The 19,827-nt window shown below is 43.0% G+C and overlaps 1 protein-coding gene across 28 annotated transcripts in view; it reads right to left on the minus strand.

Annotated features, from left to right (window-relative positions):
- The window catches only part of LOC122553369 (neurexin-3), a 2,038,938-nt gene that overhangs the window by 1,129,388 nt on the left and 889,723 nt on the right, over positions 1–19,827 (minus strand). For all 28 annotated transcript variants that reach the window (XR_015757834.1, XR_015757833.1, XR_015757835.1 and 25 more), the window contains 2 exons: positions 19,150–19,269; positions 1,764–2,145 (listed from right to left, as the gene is read on the minus strand). Coding sequence is in view for 23 of the 28 variants with exons in the window: in XM_087989624.1 (XP_087845750.1) it covers positions 1,764–2,145; positions 19,150–19,269 (502 nt within the window). In the remaining 5 variants the exon portion in view is untranslated. The remainder of the gene's footprint in view (positions 1–1,763; positions 2,146–19,149; positions 19,270–19,827) is intronic.

The raw sequence follows: 19,827 nt of genomic DNA on the forward strand, positions 1-19,827 counted from the left end.
ACTTTTCGAAAAAACCCCCATGCATTTTCTTCCCATTTCAAAAGTCTTTTCTCTCCTAGTCGGGTCCAGGTATCCCTTACTCAACTGTGGGCTTTAACACTGAAGAATTCAAAAGAAAGTGTATTTGCGCACTTCCTTGTAATGTCACCACGCACAGTGAATTAATTCAAACGTTGGATGGAATTTGAACAACATGGTCAACGACAATGAAGCTGGAAAAATCAGGTGAGCTCGGCAGGAGGAGGTTCTTCAGGTTGAAAGGAAAACATTCTGTTTCCCAGCCCAAGTGTCAAAAGCAAGACAGGATTCTCACTCATGTGTGGAGAGAGGACTATTTGCATGTGCTAACATCCTCACAATTATGTAACCCCGCCTCCTTGATACATAGTTTCCCATTTTCCCACATGCTGGATAGAAACTGGATGGTGACCTTCCTCAAGGAGAAAGCGAGGACTGCAGATCCTGAACAGTCAGAGTCGAAAAGGGTGGCACTGGAAAAGCACAGCAGGTCAGGCAGCATCTGAGGAGCAGGAGAATCGACGTTTCGGCATAAGCTCTTCATCAGGATTGAAGAAGGGCTCTCCTGCTCGTCGGATGCTGCCTGACTTGCTGAGCTTTTCCAGTGCCACACATTTTGACAGTGACCATTCCCAACGTGAGGGTCAGAGCAGTAACACCCCCTAGCTCGTTGCTTGCTCTTCCAGACCTCCATCTTGGACACCAACACTCAGACTGCATTCTGCAGGCAGTGGCTGTGCACGTCCTCTCTCCACATCTACCAGGATCTCTAGTTCCACGTCAGCAAAGCGAGGTACCTCTGTCTGACACATCCAGGCAATTGGCAGGCACGGAGCAGTACCCCTGCAGAATGTGAACATTTGACGGCGTACATGGCTGCTCTTTAACAGTGGTGCTGGCACCAAGAATCACAGGAGGACCTGGAAAAGGCCAGTGCCATAGAATCCTTACAGTGCAGGAAGTCACCACCGACCTCCCAAAAAAGATTCCCACCCAGAACCAAGCCCCCATTCAATCCCCGTAACCCCCTGTGGGATTTTTACCATGGCTTACCTATCACCTTCTCAAGGACAAATGGGGATGGAAAATAAATAAATACTGAGAGGAAAGACCAGAAGTAGGAGACATGTTTAAAAATCAGGTGCCTTCCATTTCATACAGAGTTGAGGAAAATCCTTTTCCCCTGAAAAAAAGAGCAAAATGTTTTTGGATCTCTCTTCTCTAGAGACATTTGAGGCGGAGCCATTGAATATTTCGATGGGAGTAGGAGATAACAATGGAGTCAAAGGATAGCAAAGGTGGGTAGAAATATGGAGCTGGGGTCATAATCAGATCAGTCATGATCTTGTTGCATGGGTAAGCAGGCTTGAGGGAACGAAGGGACTGCCCTGGTCCTCATTCCATAAAACCATAAGATAAAGGAGCAGAAATTAGGCCATTCAGCCCATCGAGTCTACTCTGCCATTTGATCATGGCTGATTGGTTTGTCAACAACACTTTCCCGCTTTCTCCCCATAACCTTTGATCCCCTTGGCAATCAAGAACTTTCCTACCTCCATCTTAAATATACTTAAATACCTGGCCTTCACAGCCTTCTGCGGCAATGAATTCCACTGATTCACCACTTGCAGGCAAAAGAAGTTTCTCCTTATCTCCATTCTAAAGGGTCCTCATATATTTGTATGAGCCATTGACCAAAAGAAGAGTAACCAAACCATCAAACTATCGAGAAAAATCTCCCTTACCCTTTAACTAATTCCACAGCGATAAAGTCATTGCCATCTCCACTGTTGAAGAGAATGAATCCATCAGGAGATGTGGTCTTGAACTGGAAGAAGAGATGCATGGATGTGTACGCCTGCAGAGTGGCCAAGGTCAAATAGCTGTTCTTCGTTTTGAAAGTGACGGGATCTGCAATAATGGATCTCATGCCGAACCTTGCGTTTATTTCACAGTATTCAATGTCCCCATTTTTGCACAGATCGATGTACATCATTCCATTAAACATCAAGCTCTGCAGGTGCCCAATGAAGCTGGAGGGAGCAATGGAGATGAAGCGTCGTTCCGTCATGATCCCGGTCTCGATGTTGTGAAATTCCAGTCGTGTGTGGTCACCAAGCATTTGACCTAAAATCAACAAAGAAAATACAATATCACAAATGCTGACCAGCTCATATTTCTCCCAAACACTCTTTGTAAGCACTAAAAGCACAAATTCAACAACAGCTTCCTCCTTTTTATAGTACCTTCCTAGTTTGCCATGTTTTAAATTTATTCATTTACAGGATATAGATGCCGTTGGTTAGGTCAGCATTCATTGCTTATCCCTACTAGCTCAGAGGGCAGAGTTAATCACACTGCCATGGGTCTGGAGTCACACGCAGACCAGGCAAGGTAAGGATGGTATTTTCCTTCCCTTCATCAGGACAGCATATACATGGGAACACCCTGCAAGTTACTGCAAGCCCCTCACCATCCGGGCTTAGAAATAAATCGCTGTTCCTCCAGTGTTGTTGGATCACCATTCTGGAACTCATTTCCAAACAGCACTCTGGATTATCTATCCCACAATGGATGTTGCAAGAAGGCAGCTTACCACTATCTTCTCTAGGGTGGTCAGGGATGGGCAAGAAATGTTGGCCCAGCCAGTGATGGCCACAGCCTATGAACAGAAAAAAGGAGTGAAACAGGGCCAGGTTCAGCATCAACAAGATGCATAGGAAACCTTCCATTACTTTGCCCTCAGAAAGGTTTGTCTATTTTTCATTTGTTCATTGACTGGGCGTGGATGGACTTTGATGGCAAAACCAATGTTCATTATCCTTTCCCAACTGCTCTTGAGAAGATGGAGATAATAACTGTGTTTAGGCCAATTGTTAGGCAGTGAAAAATCTGTAGTACAGTTGTGTTTCTGGGTCACAGGTGAGTTACACTAGGTACAGACAGCTGATATCCTTCTCTAAACAACGTTAGTGAACCAGTCAGGCTTTTTGCAACATTCCCATAGTCTCATGATCGTAATTGCTGATATTGACTCTCTATTCCATATTTTCATCAGATCTTCTCCAAGGTTCCTTACACAGCACTTTGGAAACCCACAAGCACTTCCAGCTAAAAGTACAAGGGCAGCAGATACATGGGAACACCATTATTCTCAAGTCCTCCTCCAAGCCATACACTATTGTGTCTTCCAAGATATATCACTGTTCTTGTTCACTGCCACTGATCAAAATACTGAAACTCACTAAAAGCAATGTGGGAGTACCTACAATAAATGGACTGCAGCAGTTCAAGGAGATAGGTTGTCATCACCTTCTCAAGGGCAACTAGGGATGGATACCAAATGCTGGGCCAGCCAGGGCTGCCCACATCCTATGAATGTATTACAAAAATGTTTTGAACTGAATTTTCATGCTCCAATGAGCATATAGGGTTTGAACCTGCCTCAAGATTACTCGTTCAATAACATAACCATTATGGTAACATGCCCAATACAGTACTTGAAAGTAGAGTCACAGGTAGATAGGACAGTAAAGAAGGCATTTGGTATGCTTTCCTTTATTGGTCAGAGTATTGAGTACAAGATTTGGGAGGTCATGTTGCGGCTATACAGAACATTGGTTAGGCCACTGTTGAAATATTGTGTGTAATTCTGGTCTCTTTCCTATCAGAAAGGTGTTGTGAAATTTGAAAGGGTTCAGAAAAGATTTACAAGGATGTTCCCGGTTTGGAGGATTTGAGCTGTAGGGAGAGGCTGAACAGGTTGAGACTGTTTTCCCTGAAGTATCAGAGGCTAAGGGGTGACCTTATAGAGGTTTACAAAATCATGCGGGGCATGGGTCGGGTAAATAAACAAAGTCTATTCCCTGGGGTGGGGGTGTCCAGGGTGAGAGGGGAAAGATACAAAAGAGACCTAAGGCACAACCTTTTAACGCAGAGGGTGGTGCATGTGTGGAATGGGCTGCCAGAGGAAGTGGTGGAGGCTGGTATAATTGCAACATTTAAGAGGCATCTGAATGGGTATCTGAATAGGAAGGGTTTGGAGGGATATGGGCCAGGGCTTGCAGGTGGGACTAGATTGGGTTGGGATATCTGGTCAGCATGGACGGGTTGGACAGAAGGGTCTGTTTCCATGCTGTACATCTCTATGACTCTATAACTCTACTTCAATATTTTGCTCAGAGTATCTTGTAACTATGTGAACTAATAATCTTCCTAACTTACTGTGCTTAGATTTATAGTTTGGGACCATCACGGCCACTCAGACTCCATGGACTTGCTCTCGAGTGCATTGGCTTACTTATACAGTCATAGGGTCTTACAGCACAGAGACAGACCCTTCGGTCCAAACAGTCCATCTCAAACATAATCCCAAACTAAATAATGCACCTGCCTGTTCTTAGCCCCTATCTTCCCAAACCTTTCATAGTCATGTACACACCCAAATGCCTTTTAAACATTGAAATTGTACCCACATCCACCAGGGAGTTCATTCCACATGCGAGTCACCCTCTGAGTAAAACATTTGTCTCTTCACCTTAAAAATGTGCCCCCTAGACTTGAAATCCCCTATCCTAAGGAAAAGACAACTACCATTAACCATATCTATGTTCCTTATTATTTTATACATTCCGAGAAGGTCGCCTTTCAACCTCCTACACACCAGTGAAAATAGTCCCAGCCTCTCCACCCTTTCATTAGAACTCAAACCTGGCAACATCCTGGTAAATCTCTCCTGAGCCCTCTCCAGCTTAATAACATTGCTCCAAAACTGGGTGACCAGAACTGGACACAGTATTCCAGAAGAGGCCTCACCAATGTCCTGTACAATCTCAACATGATATCCCAAACCCTACACTCAAAGGACTGAGTAATGAAGGCAAGCATGCCAAATGCCTTTTTAACCACCCTGTCAATATGTGATGTAAACTTTGAAGAATTATGCACCTGCACCCCTATGTCTCTCCATTATACAACACTACCCAATGCCCTTCTATTAATTGTATAAGCCCTTTCCTTGCTTGTCATACCAAAATGCAATAATACCTCACATTTATCTAGATTGAACTCCATCTGCCATTTTTCAGCCCATTGACTCATTCGATCAAGATCCCTTTCTAATCCTAGAAAATCTTTTCTTCACTGTCTACTTAGTTCCTACTTACCTACTGACTTAATAAAAGTAGTCTGGAATCACGTCCCGCTAATAGAAACAGCTGTCTGATACTTCAAAATCAAAATTAATCATTAACAAAAAGTCACTTGATGCATTATTTGGAGAGGTACCAAGCCCAAGGGTGTATTCACTTCCCAACTGTTTGTGTCAGTTGATTGCTCCTTGGGAGGTTTAAGAATTCCTTTACTTCCTTCGATGGGTTGTATCCTTGGGGTTTAAAGAGATAGCTACAGATACAGTGAATGCATTGATCATAATCTTCCAGGAATTCTTACATTCTAGAAAAGTCCAGGGAATTGGAAATGCAAGAAAAAATCAACTGCATGGCAACCGAGATGCACCTTGGGAAGAGGGAATTCTTCCTCATCTTTTCAGATCTATAGCTTCTCCGAGCTTCTCAATCAATTTATACTCCAAACTTGAGTTCCAGTGCAAGGTTTTTGTGTAATTTTCACTTTGAGCAACACTCGTAGACTGCAAATATACTTTCGAGATCACCATTACTTGACCATAATCAACAACCATGCTGAAGTCACCACAACTGTACTGCTAATCTATGTACGGGATGGGTCAAACAATCTACTTCCAGTTTCTAATTGTTATCACAAACTCCTACAAGATTACAGTTCTGAATTAGAAACAGAAATTGCTGGAAAAAGCTCAGCAGGTCTGGCAGCACCTGTGGACAGAAAGCAGAGTTAATATTGTGGCGACAGTGATTATTCTTCAGAATGACTTTCTCTCCATAGATGCTGCCAGACCTGCTGAGTTTTTTCCAGCATTTTCTGTTTCTGTCTCTGATTTTCAGCATCTGCAGTTCTTTTGGTTTTTGAGTACAGCTCTTGTAATGCTGTGGTTCGACGAGGCTTAGCTTGGGATCTTGAGTTCTTAAAACAAATTGTTGACTGGATTTATATTGGAAATATGGAAGGTTGCAGCATCAACAGAAGAATGGAAAAAATGACTAGCTTCTGAAGACTTGGTAACAATTGCAAGCTTCTATGAAGCGACTTTCATGAGTAGTATTAATTCATTATAAAAAGAGTCACTTAATGCATGATTTGGAGTGATACCAAGCCCAAGGATGAGTTTACTTCTGAACACATTTTCAGAACCGAACTTCATAATGTTGCATATCTTTCCTTATATATCTGAGAGTATCACGAAGGACTATCCTTCTCAACCCTTCTGAGACATGGTGACCCTCAGGTTAAACCACAACCACTTGTCTATCTCTCTCTCCCTCTCTCTCTAATGTGAGTGCAGCCCTGTGGTCTGATGGACTGTGTTTCAGGAAGTTACCAAAAATCATTGCTCTTCAAAATCGGTGAAATATAAGAGACTTTCCGAAGGTGTGGTGCAATGTCACTTGAAGTTCACCATGTCTCAGGTGAGGGGAAAGGTGGGGCCTTCACAGTGATCTCTCTGTAACGAGAGAGCAGCCTCATGGTCCTCCGAGACCATGGTGACTTCACCTTTACCTTACAGTGCTGCAGAAATGGAAGACACTGTCAAAGATCAGTACTTTAACTGTTTTCGGAAGTTAAAGATCAAGTACTCGTTTCCCCTTCATTTAGAAAAAGAAACTTACTTTTAACGAACTTTGTAAAGAATTCAAAAATAACCTACGTTTTAATAAAGCCATTGCCTGAGAACAGAGAAATAAGGGAGGTAAGAGATATAATAATTTTAGAAAAACCACAAGAACTTCAGATGCTGTAAATCAGAAACAAAAACATAAGTTGCTGGAAAAGCTCAGCATGCCTGGCAGCGTCTGTGAAGAGAAATCAAAGTTAACGTTTCAGATTCAGCAATCCTCAACGGTCACTGGACTCAAAGCATTAACTTTGATTTCTCTTCACAGATGCTGCCCGACCCGCTGTTCGTAATCTTGGAGGCCTGGTAAATAGAGGGAATAAGAGATGACATTTTCAACACAGCAAGGAGAGAACACACAGGAAAAAGATCAGGGACAGCGAAAGAGCAAGAGGGAAAAACTCAGCTCATGGAAGAGTAAATATAGTCAATTAAATAGTTAGGCAAGAAAAGTTCCAATGGAGAAGGAAGGAAAGATGTGGAAGAAGAAACCAGAGAAGCATCAACGATCATCTTTTCCTGGTATTGTGATCAGGAGTATTGTAGTGTAAGAGAGGAAGTAGGATTCTAGGAAGAGTATTAATCAACAATGGTTACCCAAGGAAGTAATATCAAATTGAAAGAAAAAGATACAATGTGGCAAAGATTATTGGGAGGCCAGAGTCATACTCACAGAGATACACAGCACGGAAACAGACCCTTCTGGCCATGCCGGCCTGATATCAGAAATCAATCCAGTCCCTTTTGCCAGTATTTGGCCGGTATTCCTCTGAATCCTTCCCATTCATGTACCCATCCAGATGCTTTTTAAAGGGATGTAGGTTTGCTCGCTGAGCTGGAAGGTTCATTTTCAGATGTTTCGTCACCATACTAGATAACATCATCAATGAGCCTCCGGATGAAGCTTCGGTCACCCCTCAGCCTCCGACGCGCCAGGGAAAACAGCCCCAGCCTAGTCAGCCTCTCCCTGTAGCTCAAACCGTCCAACCCCTGCAACATCCTTGTAAATCTTTTCTGAACCCTTACAAGTTTCACAACACCCTTCTTACAGCAGGGATTGGGAAAGTTTTAAAAACCAACAAATGATGACCAAATACTTTGCAAAGAGGGGAAATAAAATATGAGGGAAAACAAACAGTAAGTGCTTCTTTAAATATATAAAAAGAGAAAGGCCAAAGTGGACTTAGAGATTGATGCTGGAAAGGTAACACTGGGTAGCCAGGAAATGACAGAGGAGTTGTATAGGTACTTTACATCAGTTTTCATGGCGGGGACACCATAGCATTCCAAATATACTCAGTAATGAAGAACAAAAGAAAAGGGAGGAAACATCTACCATAAACCAACAAGAGAAATAATTAGATTTAGATTTAGATTAGATTACAGTGTGGAAGCAGGCCCTTCGGTCCAACAAGTTTACACCGACCCGCCGAAGCGAAACCCACCCATACCCCTACCCCTACATTTACCCCTTACCTAACACTACAGGAAATTTAGTATGGCCAATTCACCTGACCCTGCACATCTTTGGATGGTGGGAGGAAACCGGAGCACCCGGAGAAAACCCACGCAGACACGGGGAGAACGTAATACTTGGAAAATTAATGGGGTTAAAGATAGAGAGCTCCCATAATGTGTTGCATCCTTGCAATTTAAATAAATAACTGCAGAGACAGTGGATGGACTGGTAGCAATCTTTCAAGCATCCTTATATTCTGGAAAAGTCCCAGTAGATTGGAAAAATACCAATTTAACCCCTTTACTTAAAAGGGGAGAGAGATTAAAAAACACAGGTAGCTAAAGGCTGAGCTAGAGTCATAGAGTCATAGAGATGCACAGCACAGAAACAGACACTTTGGTCCAACTCGTCCATGTGGACCAGATATCCCAACCCAACCCAACCCAATCTAGTCCCACCTGTCAGCACCCGGCCCATATCCCTCCAAACCCTTCCTATTCATGTACCCATCCAGATGCCTTTTAAATATTGCAATTGTACCAGTCTCCACCACTTTCTCTGGCAGCTCATTCCATACACGTACCACCCTCTGTATGAAAAAGTTGCCCCTTAGGTCTCTTTTATATTTTTTCCTCTCTCACCCTAAACCTATGCCCTCTAGTTCTGGACTCCCCGACCCCAGGGAAGAGACTTTATCTCTTTACCCTATCCATGGCCCTCATGATTTTATAAACCTCTATAAGGTCACCCGTCAGCCTCCAATGATCCAGGGAAAACAGCCCCAGCCTATTCAACCCCTCCAGATAGCTCAAATCCTCCAACCCTGACAACATCCTTGTAAATCTTTTCTGAACCTTTTCAAGTTTCACAACATCTTTCCGATAGGAAAGAGGCCAGAATCGCACACAATATTCAAAAAGTGGTCTAACCAATGTCCTGTACAGCCGCAACATGACTTCCCAACTCCTGTACTCAATACTCTGATTAATAAAAGAAAACGCCTTCTTTACTATCCTATTTACCTGCGACTCTACTTTCAAGGAACTATGAACCTGAACTCCAAGGTCTCTTTGTTCAGCAACACTCCCCAGGACCTTACCATTAAGTGTATTGTTTAACATCTACCACTGGGACAATGTTAAAGTTTTAGAAAGGATATAATCGCAGAACATTTTGAAACACTTAATATCTTCAAACAGAATCAGCATGCTTCACGAAGCCTATGTTATTAGGCTTCTTTAAAGAGGTAACAAGCAAGTTAGATAAAGGGGAATCAGTAGATGTAATATACTTTGATTTCCTAAAGGCATTGATAGCGCACACAGGGTTACTTAAGGTAAGAACCTGTAATGTTGTGGATATTTTATTTGTATGGACATAAGGTTGTCTAACTATTAGAACACAGTGAGTTGGGATAAAGAGAGCATTTTCAGGACGGTGATGTGGGATCATGGTGACCAGTGCCAGGACCACAATTATTTACAAAATATAAGAATGATTTGTGACAGAATCCAGTTTGATGACACAAAAATAGGTGGGAAGGCAAGCGGTGATGGTGGTACAAAAAGCCTCACGAAGGGACGTGGACGGGTTAAGTGAGTGAGTGAAGCTTGGGCCAACAGAATATAATGTGGGAAAATGTGAGGTTATGGATTTTGGCAGAAAGAATAGGTGAGCTGAGTATTATTTAAACAGATCAGAGACTGAAGAAGGCTACAGAACAGAGAGTTTTAGGTGTGAACGTGTAAGGATAAAAAAAAAAGCTAGCATCCAAGTTCAGCAGTTAATAGGGAAGGCAAATTGAATGTTGGCCTTTATTTTGAAAGAAATGGAGTGTAAAGGGAGGGAGGTTTGGTAAAATCTGTACACGATACTAGTCAGGCCACAGTTGGAATACTGTGAACACTTTTGGTCCCTTAATCTCAGGAAAGATACACCGACATTGGAGGCAGTCCAGGGAAGATTCACTTGGCTGATTCCACATATGGAGGGATTTTCTTCAGAAGAAGTTTGAATAGGTTTGACCTGTGCTCATTGAAATTTAGAGGAATGAGGTAAAATCTTATTGAAAAGATTCTGAGGGGGCTTGACAGGGTAGATGCAGAGAAGTTGCTTCCCTGTACGAGTCGAGGACCAGAGAGCATCATCACAAAGTAAGGGGGGTCACACATTTAAATGGAGAAGAGGAGGAATATTCTCTCTGAGAATGTAACCTGGTGTTGTGTGATTTTTAACCTGTCTGAAAAGGTACTGAATCGGTTTAATTTCTTTAGTGTTGTTGAGGCAGGGCCACTGAGTATATATAAGACTGAATAGACAGATTTTCAATCAGCAAGGGAAGTAAGGGTAGTGGTGAAAATGCAGGTACGTGGAGTTGAGGATTATTGGATCAGCTGTGGTCTCATTGAGTGGTGGACCAAACTCAATGGGCTGAATGGTCCACTTCAACTCTTACTGTTAGAGCTTCCTCACATTATTCAATTCTTGGATGGTCGTTGATTTTGTTCAGAGTTACCAGGGGTTGGGAAGAAAAGAAGCATCTGGTATGAAAGAGTAACATCAAAGACAAAGGAAAAATGAGTTTGTCCATGAATATCAATAGAAGAAGGCATAAAGATGGAGTCATTGAAGCCCAAAAATGCTGTGAATCAGGCATGGGAGGTGACATACAGGAAAGGCATCTTTTGATGATTCATAGGAAGGTTTTACTTATCCCCTCAAGGGCAGAGAACAGGGTTGCATTGCAAGTTTGGAAGGTGTTCACTTTATTCCAGTTTCTCACTCTCTCACCTCCTCCCCTCCCCACCGCCGCCTCACTCCTCTCCAGGCTGAATACGAGCTTGGTGCTTCATGTTTATTTGGGTGTGGGTTCAAATCAACTCTGTCGTATGAAATGCTGCTGACCATGATTTTGTTTGTCCTGATTCTCAACGCTGTTGTCTCGATGATTTCCCCGTGTTGTAAAGCATTAACCACTGAGCTCAGAACCATCTCTGGCTGTTGCTGAGTTGCAATTCAAGCTCTCGGCAGTGGCCAAATGCCACCTGCTGGCTAATCCCAGCAATGACTACACAGAAAGCAAGCTCCAGAACAAGAGAATCATCAAATACATTTCTTCTTGCCAAGAAAGTAGAAATTCTAGTGAATGATATCCTGATTAAAAGTGACTTGATGAGTTTTGTGTTATATTGATCACAGCAAGCTTTGCTGCAGGATTAGCTTATTTTGAAATGACTAAAAATTTGTTCTTTTTTAGTTGCATTAATGTGACACGAGTTTATGAAAGTGTTTGGGGAACACTTGCAAACATCATTCATTTAGAGAAAAAAAAACTCAAGGGGCTTTTCCTTGCTCATGTGCATATAATGTCCAGGAATGGATTTCACTAAGAAACATGAATTAGGGAGAATGAACACTCATAATGGAGCCTGGCAGATTTTGCATCTTGTTAATAGACAGGAAGAAATGTAGGTTCCCTGTGCACATTGTTCTTCCAAGATGAAAATCTCTCCAGAAAACCTGAGCACTTGTTGATTACAGTTTTCCCTTTGAAATTCACCAAAGATCCTTAGACAGCACGTTCCAAACCCATGACCACTTCCACCTGGAAGGACATGGGCAGCACCTCCAAGTTTCCCTCCAAGCCACTCACCCCTCTGACTTGAAAATATACCACTGTTCCTTCACAGTTGTTGAGTCAAAATCCTGGAATTCCCTCCCTACCAGCATTGCGGGTCAACCCACAGCAAGTGGACTGCAGTGATTCAAGAAGGCAGCTCACCACCATCTTCTCCAGGGTAAATAGGGATGGGCTATCAATGCTGGCCCAGCCAGCGACATCCAAGTCCCACAAATTGATTTTTAAAAATCCACCAGATACTTCACTCGCTGTTTCTGAACTTTGTAGATGTTGGTGAGACTAAAGGAAGGTGTAGAGTAAAACAGAAAAAGAGGTAAGATTCAGACAGTGATCGAGATGGACAGCATCGGAGAGCTGGGTTACTAGTCATAACGACCCAGGGAGAGATCCTCTTTCCTGACTGCCACAGTTGAGCTTTCACTCCGTGTTCCTGAGCTTGGACAATTGAGAGGAGGTGGTGGCATAATGGTAGCATCATCCTTCAGGCTAATATAAAACAAAGTACTGAGTATGCTAGAGATCTGAAACAAACAAAAACAGAATTTGCTGGAGAAACTCGGCAGGTCTGGCCGCAAATGTGGAAAGGAAACAGAGGTAACGCATCGAGTCTAGTGACCCACCATGTACTGGGAGCATGGGTTTGTATCCTGTCATAGCCATGGTGAAATTTATCTTCAATTAATACAAAATTGGAATAAATGTTCACCTAATTATGAGTATTCAACCATTGCCGATTGTCTTAGAAGTTCATCTAGTTTATTAATGCTCTTTTGGGGAGGAATCCTTTGTCCTTACATAATCCACATGAGACTCCAGACCTTCAAGCATGTGTGTGACAGTCTGTGCAACTGGGAATGAGCAACGAATGTTGCACTCTACAGCAAAGCCGACATGCAATAAACGAACATTCAAAATTTAGAGGCTTAGATTTAAATGTCAGTCGTAGCTCAGTTGATATTGCCCTTCCTCTGAGAACAGGAGGTTGGATGTTCAATACTTACTCTAAAGCTTTCAGCACAGCACTCAGGAACTCCACATGCTCTCTGAGGCATCCCTCAGGTCACTGCAAAAGGCCCCAATGTACGACTCAAAGAGTTCTTCTCACATGCTGGACAACTTGTATCCCTCAATCAATGCTGTGGGAAACATTCAGTCACGTAGCCCTAGAGCTGTGAGCAATGTGGCTGCTTCCTTCCTCAATTGTGTACTGACAACACTTCAAAAAGTACTTAATTACCTGTGAAACGACTCGTAATTTCTTGAATTATCCGTGAAAACAAATGTGTGATGTCTTGAAACTGTGAAGGGTGCCAGACAAATGTGTGTCCTTTCTTTCATTTATTATTATTTAATTATTACTAAACATTTATAATTGGGAAACTAGCCTTGAGGTGAGAGATGCTCTCCACTGATGGAAGTCTGTGGAGACTGCATTGATACAGTTACTTTAGCTGCAATTGAAGAAAGGTTCTTTCTCTTTTGTTTAATCAAACATTTGAGAAGATTGGGAAAGTGTGTAATTAATTACCCCCCTGATTAACTGTACACCTTTGAGACACTTAAAATTTAATCATCTTCAGCCTAATGCCAGAGCTGTACAATGCACCATGAATGCTCATTACTGCCAGGACTCTCTGAGAATTGTGTGAAGGTAATATTCATTATCTGATCGACAGATCGTGGTGAAAACTTCAGACGTTTCAAGGGAGCATTGAGCATTAAATGAGCGACAGGAAGAATAGATGGTCACACCGATTGAGGGCAGGATCTCACCAGCCATGAGGAGGTGGGTTTAAACGAGGACCAGAGGGTGAATGGTGCTGGAAAACTGCACTGGGGCATGCTGGCTCGGCTCCATGATGTGTTACTGCATTTAATAAGACCATAAGACCAGAAGACATAGGAGTGGAAGTAAGGCCATCGGCCCATCGAGTCCACTCCACCATTCAATCATGGCTGATGGGCATTTCAACGCCACTTACCCGTACTCTCCTCGTAACCCTTAATTCCTTGTGAGATTAAGAATTTATCAATCTCTGCCTTGAAGACATTAAACAGCCTCCACTTCGCTCCTTGGCAATGAATTCCACAGGCCCACCACTCTCTGGCTGAAGAAATGTCTCCTCCTTTCCATTTTAAATTGATCCCCTCTAATTCTAAGGCTGTGCCCACGAGTATTCCTGCCTGATGGAAACAGATTCCCAGTGCCCACTCTTTCTAAGCCATGCATTGTCTTGTACATTTCTATTAATCTCCCCTCAACCTTCTAAACTCTAATGAATACAATCCCAGGATCTTCGGCCGTTCACCATATGTTAGGCCTACCAGTGATCATCCATGTGAATCTCCGCTGGACAAGTTCCAGTGGCATTACGTCCTTCCTGAGGTGTGGGGCCCAAAACTGGACACAGTATTCTAAATGGGGTCTAACCGGAGCTTTATAAAGTCTCAGTAGCACATCGCTGCTTTTACAGTCCAATTCTCTTGAGATAAATGACAATTTAATGGTAGGGCCCTGGGTAGTGCTGCCAAACAAACAGACCTTGGGCTGCAGGTTCATAGTTTCTTGAAGATGAAGTCACAGATAGACAGGATGGTGAAGAAGGCGTTTGGTATGCTTGCCTTTATTGGTCAGTACATTGAGTATAGGAGTTGGGATGTCATGTTGTGGTTGTACAGGACATTGGTTGAGCCACTTTTGGAATACTGCGTTCAGTTCTATTCTCCCTGCTATAGGAAGGATGTTGAGAAACTTGAAAGGGTTCAGAAAAGATTTACAAGGATGTTACCAGGGTTGGAGGACTTGAGCTATAGGAAGAGGCTGAATAGGCTGGGGCTATTTTCCCTGGAGCATCTGAGGTTGAGAGGTGGCCTTACAGAGGTTTATAAAACCATGAGGGGCATGGATAGGGTAAATAGCCAAGGTCTTCTCCCCAGAGTAAAGGGGCCCAAAACTATAGGTTTAAGATGAGAGGGGAAAGATACAAAAGGGCAACTTTTTCACGCAGAGGATGGTGTGTGTTTGGGATGAGTTGCCAGAGGAAGTGGTGAAGGCTGATACAATTACAACATTTAAAAGGTATCTGGATGGGTATATGAATAGGAAGGGTTTAGAGGGGTATGGGCCAAGTGCTGGGAAAAGGGACGAATTTAGGTTACTTGGTTGGTGTGGAGAAGTTGGGCCGAAGGAGCTTTTTCTGTGCTATGTATCCCATGATTCAGAGGGATCAGAGGCAGGTTCCATGTGGCTACAGTTGGCAGACAATCAGAGTATGTAAAAGGACAATCAGTCCTTAAACATGAGCCACTGTGGAATCTTGGAAGTTGGTGAAAATTCACTAAATTCGTTCTTGGATGAGAGAACTGTCTGATGGTGAGATACTGAGCAATTCTGGGCCTGAGTCTCTGGACCATAGAAGAATAAGAGGTGATCGCACTGAAACATACAAGGTTCTGAAGGGGCTTAACAGGGCAGCTGCTCAGAGATTGTTTCGACTGGTTGGGGGATTGAAATAACGGGATGGGGAAACAGCGTCTCAGGGCAAAGAGGGGCTGCAGTGAGGAGAAATTATTTCACTCAGAGGCCTGTGAATCTTTAGAATTCTCTACCCCAGTGGGTTGAGGATGCTCCATCATTTAAGGCTGGGAGATGCAGATTTTCTGGATGCAGGGAATCAAGGGAGAATGGGCAGGAAAGTGGTGTTGATAAACAAGATAGGCCATGATCATTGAGCCATAGAGATATACAGCACGGAAACAAACCCTTCATTTCAACTTGGCCATGCCGACCAGATATCCTAACCTAATTCAGTCCCATTTTCCAGCATTTGGCTCATATCCTTCTGAACCCTTCCCATTCATATACGCACCCAGATGACTTTTAAATGTTGTAATTGTACCAGCTTCCACCACTTCCTCTGGCACGCTACACGCTACACCCTCTGCATGCAAAGGTTGCCCCCTTCAGTCCCTTTTATATCTTTCCCCTCTCACCTTTAACCTATGCCCTCTAGTTCTGGACAACCCCACCCCAGAGAAAAGACCTTCTCTATCTACCTGCAGAGTCTGATGCTATAAATATACAAACAAGCAACAGGAGTAGGGACACACAGCATTTCACACCTGTTCTACCATTCACCAAGTTCATGGCTGATCGACTTGAACTATAACTGTACATCCCTGCATATCCCTGACAATATTTACTCCCCCGGTCATCAAGAATCGATCTAACTCTTTTATTAAAAAAAACCTAAAGATTTTGGATCTGCTGCATTTTGAGAAAGGATCACAACCGTCTGAGAGAAACAAAATTGCTGTTTCGCACTTTACTGTATGTTAGCCAGTGGAACATATACCAAGAAATTTGGGTTCTTGTTGAGTCATATGTTTTTTTTCTCTTGGATTTCACAGAATCCCTACAGTGATTTGGCCATTTGGCCATCAGCAAAGTAACCCACCCAGATGAACTCCCCTACCCTATTATTCTACATTTACCCCAGACTAATGCACCTAACCTATAAATCCTGAAACACTATGGGCAATTTAGCATGGCCAATCAACCTGGCCTGCACATCTTTGGATTGTGGGGAGAAACCGGAGCACCCGGAGGAAATCCACACAGACACACGTATATCTTGAACTTTATTTATTACACTGGTTCCACCAAGCCAGCTGGTGAAACTTAAGTTTGATTAGTGAACTTGGGATACCATATGTCTTAGCAATGACGCAAACTATTACTGACTGTTGCAAAAACCCCTTCTGGTTGTCTAACACACCACTTTAAAGGAAGGAACTCTGTTGTCCTTAGCTGGTCTGATCTAAAATGTGACTCCATACTTGCAGAAATGTAGTTGACTCTGAACTGCCCTTTGAAATGGTCTACCAAGCCATACTTGTGGACAATTAGAGGTAGGAAACAAATGGTGGTCATGCTAATAATGTCCTCATCCCACAGAGGAAAAAAGAAGGCAAGACAATCACTTTTGTCGGTTTTTGGATAAAATCAATAGAGCTGAGCAGCAGATAGATCCCCAAACCAATTTCTGACTGTCTATTAGATTGTGTACAGTGTGGAAACAGGCCCTTCGGCCCAACAAGTCCACACCGACCCGCCGAAGCACGACCCACCCAGACCCATTCCCCTACATTTACCCCTAACCTAACACTACGGGCAATTTAGCGTGGCCAATTCACCTAACCTGCACATTTTCGGATTGTGGGAGGAAACCAGAGCACCCAGAGGAAACCCACGCAGACACGGGGAGAACGTGCAAACTCCACACAATCAGTCGACGGAGGCAGGAATTGAACCCAAGTCTCTGGCGCTGTGAGGCAGCAGTGCTAACCACTGTGTCACCCTATCTCGGTACTCCTTTTTGAAAGGAGAGCAAGGAAGGTGAAGAACCTTTTTACTCCTTTGACTGAGGTCCTAAATAAGAATACTTTGTTGCAATTAGCCTGAAGTGTGCAGATCTAAGATCGGAGATTCCGAGGTGCAGAACCTCGCTCTTGTCCAGGTCCAGAGTGAGGTTTCGCACAGTCGTGCGATATCTCCTCTTGATGTCTTCATATACTCCATGTTAGAAGGACGTGATGAACAATGTAAGGAACACAGATCCCAGCTCTCAGTGACTCACCGCCAACAGCCTTTCAAAGGGTCAGAGAGTGCCAGGTTTTAAACTCTTTGGAATGGGAGTATGTGCTGTTTGATCAATGCTATAAGTGTGCAGTGCTGTCTACTTATGTACTGCTGAGATTTTTAAAACATTTAAAAGTTTACAGGTGGCTCGACTTCAGAAATATGGCTTTGTGTCAGACCGTTTGGGGTGGATGGACAGTCTTATGAAGAAAGTTTAAATAAATTGATTCTAGATCCTCTGCAATTTGGAAGAAATTGAGGACACAGCCTCAGTGGAAGAGATTGACCATTCAGGACTGAGATGAGGAGGGTTTGTTCATTCAGAGATTGCTGAATCACTGGAATTCTCTACCCAAGAGGGCTGTGGAAGCTCAATAGTTCAGGATGTTCAACATAGACGTTACTACCATCTCTTGGCTGGTTAGATCTCTGAGACAGAGCTAACCACTGCTCATTGGTGATTATTCCTAATATCTAGTAGGAACTCACAGGTGGCATTTACAGAAAAACAAATTCAATTTTGGTGAAAACTGCAGGGTACAAAGATAGTTAGAAGTCAATTTGGTATCTCGGATGAAAGATTGTTAAAGGGACCAACTGCCTTGTGTCTATGGGTCACACTCCTGTCTCTTGTTCAGCAGATTGTCGCTTTAAGTCCCTTTCTGACACTTGAGCCCCAGAATCTGTGCTGACACATCACGACAGTGCTGAAGGAGCACTACAGTGTTACCAACTGCTGTCGTTTTGGATGCAATGTTAAACCAAAGCCCCCATTAAAGCCATGATTAATCTGGCTGTTCATGGAACCTTACAGCTGGATCAGGAAACAACTTAAAGGGAGATAATTTAAAGGATCCTTTGAAAAAGAATCGTGATGATATACACACAGTTCTCAGCACAGAAACAGGCCATTCAGTCCGTCTGGCCCATGTGGGTGCTTTTGTCCATCTCAGTTGTTTTCCTGCTGTAGAAGAATCGACGTTTCCGGCAAGGGGCTCTTGCCCGAAACATTAATTTTCCTGCTTCTCAGGAGCTGCCTGACCTGCTCTGCTTTTCCAGCGCCATATTCTCGACTCTGATCTCCAGCATATGCAGTCCTCACTTTCTCCTTCCTGCTAAAGGATTGCTTTTTGCAGTCGATTTAGATTAGATTACTTACAGTATGGAAACAGGCCCTTCGGCCCAACAAGTCCACAGCGACCCTCCGAAAAGCAACCCACCCAGACCCATTCATTTACTCTTTCACCTAACACTACAGGCAATTTAGCATAGCCAATTCACCTAACCTGCACATTTTTGGACTGTGGGAGGAAACTGGAGCAAACCCACGCAGACACGGGGAGAATATGCAAACTCCACAAAGACAGTTGCCTGAGGTGGGAATTGAACCCGGGTCTCTGGCGCTGTGAGGCAGCAATGCTAGCCACTGTGCCACCCTTGAGCTCAAGGTACATCACACACTATATGATCAATAAAATTACATTTGAAAATTACATCAAACCCATTGTGTGTTCCTGAAGACAATTGCAGCTAGTTTCATCAAAGCGGTTAACGTGAAGTTTTATTTTGATGTCGACAATAAAAGGACAGACTGTTTTAAAAGAAGTGAATGATTGTACCTTCCGCGGTGACTTCATCGACCATCAGCTTCAGGTTTTTACCTCGGCGGATCACTCGGACGGTGTGCCAGTCATTGTCATTGAGCTTTTGTCCAGCGTAAATGGTCTCTGGTCCTTTGCCTGGGAAAGGTGTTGGTCAAAAAGTGTTACTTTACACATTCATGATCGGCCTGTTGACATTATGTTTATTCAGGCTGCGATAAAGACTTGTTGTTTCTGCATTGAATTTTAAAACAGCATCTACCATTTAATAGATTTCTGACATTCCTTTATCAGCTACAGCTCAATTTACCTTTTAGTCACTTGCTCATTGTAATAAAGCACGTTTTGATTCTACTCTCCAAAGTCTTGAAAACAAATCTTTATTACAGCCCTCATATAAACCTTTCAAACAAATACAACATGTAACAAGACATCTGATTTAATAATGTCCCTATTAATCTCAATATGGTCACATCCATCTTAGATTCACAATGAAGAATTTTCAGATATTCTAGTTTTAAGAGTGTGTGAGGCATGTGGATAGCTACAAGTCATAGAGACATGTCAGTGACTTGGGGGAGCTGAGGAACATGATTGATTTGAGCTTCAAATGATCTTTTTATCTTCAACACAATGTTCCTATGAAATTAAGATGCACCTTGTACTCAATTATCGATGGTCATGGCTAATGATCAT

Source organism: Chiloscyllium plagiosum, unplaced genomic scaffold, assembly GCF_037043375.1.
Source record: "Chiloscyllium plagiosum isolate Xiang-an unplaced genomic scaffold, Cpla_swu_hap1 HiC_scaffold_8, whole genome shotgun sequence".
NCBI classification, from domain to species: domain Eukaryota; kingdom Metazoa; phylum Chordata; class Chondrichthyes; order Orectolobiformes; family Hemiscylliidae; genus Chiloscyllium; species Chiloscyllium plagiosum.